We start from the raw sequence: 6943 nt of genomic DNA on the forward strand, positions 1-6943 counted from the left end.
GGCTTCCTCACATGAAGAATTTAACGTCCCGAGAGAGGCTTAAACCCACATCAATGAGGGGCAAGTGATGTCAGTTACAATGATTAGAGAGTTGTTCCTTGTGATTCAGAGTAGTGATACTGAAAGCAAGAATTAAAGGAAATTGATGAAAGGTATTCATCCCAATATTGTGTGCGTAGCTAAATCGCGCTGCTAGCAATAACCACACATGGGCAAATTTTCACGATTTACCATCGCATAGTTCTTGGATATGGAGCGTCCTTGTGCAAAAAACAATACCAACATTTATACTGACAATTTGGGTCGTGCAATTTTTTTAAGTGTTGGTGTGATGATGCTTTATGGGAGGAATAGTCATGGAAAGTACTTGTCCAAGAAATATCTTGCACGAATTGAAAATATTTTGGAAAGCCAAGTTAAACTTTTTTTATCGAGAAATGATGCAGCAGACTCACAGTTTAAATGTGACCGGCTCAAAATAACGCCGTTTTACTTTCTTGTGTCCCCCTAGTGTTTTTAGACGCCGGGGTGTCACAGACTTGCCCTTGTCCATACGGGTTTGTGCTGTGCATATCTCAAAAAGTATTTGACCTAGAGTCATTAGACATTATAGGATTGTTATTCAGATGATGGAGTTGTGCACCTGGGCTTTTATAGTAAGACCAGAGTTATAGCCCTTGACAGTCAAACATGTGCATAAAGGGCTTAAAAGTTTATGTCGCTAGTAAATAAAATATAGGAATATTACTCAGCATGTGAAGCTTTGCACCACTGGTTTTATTTGAGATGTCACTCAGTAAAGCTAGATTTATGACCCCTGACTTAGTAACAATAAGGTTAAATGGCCTAAAAGTTATTGTCGCGTGTATCTAAAAAAAGGTTTTGACCTACGGTCGTGAAACAAGCCGCCCTGTCTAGCATGATAAGGGTTAACATAAGTTAAAACTAGAGTGCTTCAGCTGAAATATTCGTCCATGCCACACGATGTAAAAAGTCCTAGTGTTAGCACTGGAGGATGTGTAGTTTGATTTATTGGAGTTGTAAGTGTCTTAATTTAGGGATCAGTTCAGTTCATATGGAAGCGTCCTATCAAGGTAAAATTGATCGATTTTTAATAGTGATAGATTTCTTGTCGGAACCCGAATGTCAGTTGTTAGGACTGATATTGTTTGACTGATTTTTTTCAGACCCGTCGATTGAAACCAGGGATTCATAGGAAAAGCTTATTCAAAAGCTGAATCTTCTGTTGTTTCCTAGTGTCAATTTTACGGTAACTGTTGTACATTTTTATTTTTAAAAAGCATTGATGGTAAAAAATGTACATTGTTAAAGCATACTGAAATCGTAACAAAACACGTTTTATGATCTTCTTTTATGCTTAGTACATGTTAAAATGCTAAAAAATATTGCCTATTTTAAATAGTTGGTATGGGCGGAGGGTGAGTTGGGGGATGGAGGATAAAATTCTATTCGGCAACTGATTCTGCCTTTGGGGCCAATGCAGACCATGATCAGCCTGCACGTATGATCATGGTCTGCACTGTTTGCTATTCAGTCAGTAAACTTTCAGTAAACACCCCTTTGAATAGTAAGTGGAACTTCCTGAATTGAAAGATGACCAGTCCACTTTTGAAATTTAGCAGGGTAAAGGTTTAAACTACTGAAATCGTTCTGCAATGAATATAAACGACCATTTTAAATATTTGTTTTGTACGACTTCACGAGAATCGTATGATTTTTTTATAGAGTACTGCCATCTATTATTTAATTCCAAGCGATAGATGTTAAAGTTGAAAACGGGACAAAGACAAACGCCACTGCATGACACTGGTATATTTTTAATACAGAAGAGTGGATATATATGTATACAAGTGACAGTACAATCATACTAAGAAATGGATATTGACTGAAGGGATATATATGTATACATGTAACAGTACAATCATACTAAGAAATGGATATTGTCTGAAGGGATATATATGTATACAAGTAACAGTACACTCATACTAAGAATTGAATATAGACTGAACTTCCTTCAAATAAAAATGAAATAAACGTCCTAAACATTTTGTATAATACTTCTAACTGAAAATTTGAAATGACCTACAAAGTCTTAAATAATGCACATGTCCGTTTTCGTTTCCATTATTTCACCCACAGAAACATAGTGAAAAGGGAGAGACAGAGGACGACATGGGAAAAGCTCATTCCTGACGCACTGTTACACAGATCTTTCGTACACGAACACGCTTCAGTTCCGTCTTTGCTATCACATTCGTCTCCAAGGCTAATTGGTGAACAAACTCTAATTACAGCTGTAACAGAAAATAAAGATTTATAACTTCTATTTGTTAAAAAAGTTTATATCTTAAACAAGAATGTCTGAGATAGCAGTAGTTTGTGAAACTTCCTAAGCGCGTACAGAAATACGAGTTTGTTTTATGTTGTGCGAAAAACTGCATAAAATGTACAAAGTTATATGTTGTGAAGGTAAATGTATCAATTTGAAAAGATTAATATGTTCGGGGATGTAATAGTTGAACAAATTTAGTCAGTCAGCGGCCCGCTCATAATGCTTAAGCACTATCTGTATAGTACAAATACTGGTATACCATCAAGCAGTTACGCTCAAAGGGAACAACCTTTATTTAGAAAGAGTTTCTTTTGGTTTATATATTGCAATAGCTGGTTCTCAGAAATTCGAGCATTTTCTCTTCCAGTTTCATTCACACAATAACTATATACAACTTGAATACGTATTTGACATTTTGACTTAAATTAGATCAATATCGGGCAAGACATGAAAATAACGGAAACTACTAATCTGTGAAATAACGAAATGATATGAACAAGCAGAAAAAAGTGTAATAGAGCTGACATACGGCTTGAGTGTGCCTTCTTTCCATAATGGCACACCTGGTGCTTGGATTGCCCCGTGGTGAATTTTGAAACAAAGTTATCATTATGGCTAGAAGACATAATCAAACCGTTTATTGACCTTTCTATTATATACTATTTCATTATTACTAGACTGATATGATCATTTTTTATATTTCCTATCATCTTGTATGTGTCAGTTGTATCGCATATTTTTATAAGTCAGCAATTATTCAGTATCGATCATAAAACAATCCAACACCCTTTCACCCGTCAGTTACGTTACTACGTGACGTCAACTTCAGAGGGGTCATTATAACTATGACACGTCATGCATACTGTGCCACTAGTGATCCGTTAACGGCTTTTTGTTATAGTAAGGTACATAATAACCAGTGATAGTTAAAAAATTATCCTATAAAAAGATGGTTTTGTCGTGTGATGTTATAATGGAATATGCAACTTTTGGCTACAATTCTTATTAGAAGGAGCTTAATGACACATTAATACTGGCGAAAAAAGTATGAAAATCGGATAACAAACAAAGAAGATATAACCATTTGCAAACAAATCATTTAATGACACGGCAGCCATTTAGGGAAGAATGACATTACCATATCTCCTTATATAGGCATTACTATATCAATAAATAACAATATAGGTAATCACATTTTGTAGGTCGCAATACAATATTCTTAGTTTGTACAAAAAGGTGTATATTAAAATATACAAGAAATTTAAGTTATCTAACAAAATTTTTGCCATAATTACTATATTTGGTAACGGCTATACGATGACATCACTGTGCTCAAAATGGCTGTCAATTTATTAAATTTATAATTCTCAGTTTGGCATATCAATTTTGTTTGTAGTCTGATTTTCATATGTTTTGTTCTCCAATTTTAATGCTTCATTAGGTTATTTGTAAATAAAAATGTCAAATGTTACATATTCCCCTGTAACTCTTGTGTTATTTATAATGGTTTAGCGAAATTATCTCACTTCCATCCGTCTTTGTTTTCAGACAGGATCCTTCGCAGGTAGCTGTTTGAGCGTTACTCTCATCAAAAGGGTCGTTGCATCCTATGCAAGTGTAACATTTGATGGCTGATACACTTGAAACTGAGAAGAACAGAAAGCATTAAAAGTGTATAATTGTACTAAAGCTTCATCATTAAGGTGGTGCGGTGCACCCATGATGAACTCGGCCATTTCCGTGTGATTATGTATAAAACGGTATTGTTCGTAAAGCTGTTTTGACAACCTTTCGCTTATAACCAAAAAAAGTGTTTTTCTATAAAAAATGGAGAATGCCGAAATACGTAATCAAACGGGAAAAGCCGATCGTCATTACTGGTCCATGGCATAGCTTATTAATAAAAAGGTTACTCTACATCGCCCGCTGCCTGATTGAAATCGACAGTATTTCTATCTCATAATATCGAAAGTTTGTGGTAAAACAAATTAGCAAACAAACAAACAATTTCTATAAATAAGAGTTTAATATTCAAAAGAGATAACTATATAGAAATATGATCATCCGATACAACATTATATATCTTAACTAGGTTTAAATAATGAAAGTTTAGGAGTTTATCTGAAATATAAGAAAAAGTTCTATGTCCCGTAATTACTGTTTAAGTCAGTCGATATGAATATCCCGACAATTGTCTCTATCTAAGCTAACACTGATGCATCATACCTGAAGTTTGATCAAAATCTGTAAATGATATTATTTCAGTACCGATTATTCTCAAGTCTGCACGGAAGAGAATTTATATAAAGCACAGCTTAAATCGGGAATCGACCTGCCTTTAGCTCATCCGAATTAACTTAATAAACAATGTGTTTTACGTAGTTTTCGTCTGAGATGTGAAACCAAAAGTTGTAGTCCTGTTTGACGCCATATAACCTATACTGTGTTGGTGCGCCGTAAAACCCAAATAAATAAATAAATAATTTTCGTCTAGAAAGTGTGTAATATATTTATAAATGATACTGTCTGTATTGCCAAAAGACCAGAAAATATAAGAAAACCGAGTCCAAGTATGGGACCGCCACATTGAACTCAAAGCCTGATGTTGCGACAGTTAATACAATCTGTAGGAAGAGCCTTAATTTGAACATACTTTTAGAAATCTTCCACGGAATTTTCAAAACATTAGATATAGGAAATAGCATATATATTGAATAATTTTATATAATATATAAATTGTAAAATATTTTGACAAAACATTAAGTATGAAAAAGTCGTAATTGCATCCTTTATATTTTAAAAGCCTGATTTCCTAAGAAATATATCAGATAAACATTTTTATTGAATTTAGTCGAAGCAAAATATGTTTAATAAGAGAGCAGCTTTCGCAGGAAGAAGGACATTATTGAGAAACCAAAGAATACGAGTAATTAACTTAATAAAATAAAAAGCGTGCGTTAAATTAGCGTAAAAATATATTTTACTCACCCAAAACGCAAACAATTAGAAAACCCAAACACAATGCATTTAAGTTATTCATTTTCAGAAAATTTTGGTCTTTTGAATTAAACGTAAATGCAAACACTGTTTCCAGACGGTTACAGGACGCGCGCCAAAGGCAAACTGAAGCAATAAAGAACGACTTACTTTCTTGTAACAGTTATGGGATAAAAAGCTTACAAGTTGTCAACATTTACTGTTGGCTCCTCCCCCAAAATTTTAGTCGCTTGCATCTATTGAGGCCCCGACATAGCATTTTTATTCAATCTTAATTGTTTTTTTTATATTTTGTTATTGATGTACACAAAATTGTACAGGTTCTGCTCATCCCGGGGCTAGAGGGCGTGGACGGTAGCATGCATTTACACTACCGTCCATGAGCAGGCTCAATCAAACCGAGCCTGCAACATTTCGTTTTTGTCGTGTTGAGCGACCCGTGGAGTTTCCACTTTTTCTATTGCGTAGGAACTGCATTGACAATTTCACTTAATCAGTTTCAGAAGAAGAAGAAGAATAGTTTATAAATAAAGGACTTTAGCCATTATGGTTCCTCGTCTACAATTCTGTTACAATGTCGGGTTTGTACACACACGCATGCACGCGCGCGCGCACACATTTACACACAAACTCACGCGCACGCACGCCCAAAAACATATTTGTGAGGCCTCTGTTGCCGAGTGCTTTAGGTCGCTGACACTTTACGTAAAAACGTAAAAAATACAAATAAAAAAAATTGTACAAATTCATACATTGGTTTTTCAATAAGATGAAATATACATTATTATATCAGCCGCCAAAAATGGGTTTGCTTCATATTTACCGTCTGTCCGCCTTACTGTAGACTTGATTTGCGATCAATAACGCGAGGGTTGTAAAATTTCATACCTTGATTGCTTGTGATCAGTAGACGTTCCCTACTGACTTTGGAATCAGTGGTGCAAATGTCAATGTAACAGAAGTAAATTTGATACTATCAAGTACCCACCCATCTGCAGTAACATTGTGATTACATTTTTGTTTCACGAATCCCGTATGAATGTTTTTTCTTGTTTCTGACTTTGAGATACTCATGTTTGGTGTTTAAACCTTTTAACTCAAATTCCGACGGGTCTGTTTTAGAAATATGTATTCATAAATTTGGTTAGAAATTCTGTTCTGAATTTTGACACCCCAACGCTTGGTGACAAAGACGGTAAAATACTAAAGGTAGGCTACCAGCAAGTGCTTGAGATCTTAAAATATCTTTTTGACTGATATTCACAGAATACATTTATGCTGTAGTTTACCCGTAGAAGAACAATACAGCATATGGTCCACAGTAACGGCCACACTATAAGTATTAGATGTAGACGTTACTTCAGAAGTCCAGATGCAATATCTCAAAAATGTGCTTTGATATTTTTAGGACATTTTTCTTTGTTTCATTTCTTTACGTACTACTTATTCCACACCAAAAAGTTTATGTAGAATTTAGTTTTACCCAAAAAGTTAAAATGACCAGCTTACATGGATTTTGGTTTTCGGCATCACCAAGTACAACGATTCTTGTGATGTTTGGTTTCTATTTGTACATTTGTAAATGCAGGAGAT

The 6943-nt window shown here is 34.7% G+C and overlaps 1 protein-coding gene across 1 annotated transcript; it reads right to left on the minus strand.

Annotated features, from left to right (window-relative positions):
• Window positions 1–1806: 1806 nt before the first annotated feature.
• LOC128558781 (uncharacterized) lies at window positions 1807–5461 on the minus strand. Its single transcript, XM_053548995.1, has 3 exons — window positions 5342–5461; window positions 3880–3999; window positions 1807–2315 (listed from the first exon to the last, which is right to left on the minus strand). Exons 1-3 carry the CDS (start codon window positions 5391–5393, stop codon window positions 2146–2148), a joined length of 342 nt encoding a protein of 113 aa, XP_053404970.1. The 5' UTR covers window positions 5394–5461; the 3' UTR covers window positions 1807–2145.
• Between the last annotated feature and the right edge of the window lie 1482 nt (window positions 5462–6943).

This window comes from Mercenaria mercenaria, chromosome 7, assembly GCF_021730395.1.
Source record: "Mercenaria mercenaria strain notata chromosome 7, MADL_Memer_1, whole genome shotgun sequence".
NCBI lineage: Eukaryota > Metazoa > Mollusca > Bivalvia > Venerida > Veneridae > Mercenaria > Mercenaria mercenaria.

Excerpts from the sequence above, each read along its gene's own strand:
- LOC128558781 (XM_053548995.1), bottom strand. The coding sequence starts at position 5,393 with ATGAATAACTTAAATGCATTGTGTTTGGGTTTTCTAATTGTTTGCGTT. Across the intron at positions 4,000-5,341 it reads TCTAATTGTTTGCGTTTTGG|TTTCAAGTGTATCAGCCATC; the intron begins GTGAGTAAAATA and ends TGTTCTTCTCAG. Across the intron at positions 2,316-3,879 it reads GAAAACAAAGACGGATGGAA|CTGTAATTAGAGTTTGTTCA; the intron begins GTGAGATAATTT and ends TTTCTGTTACAG.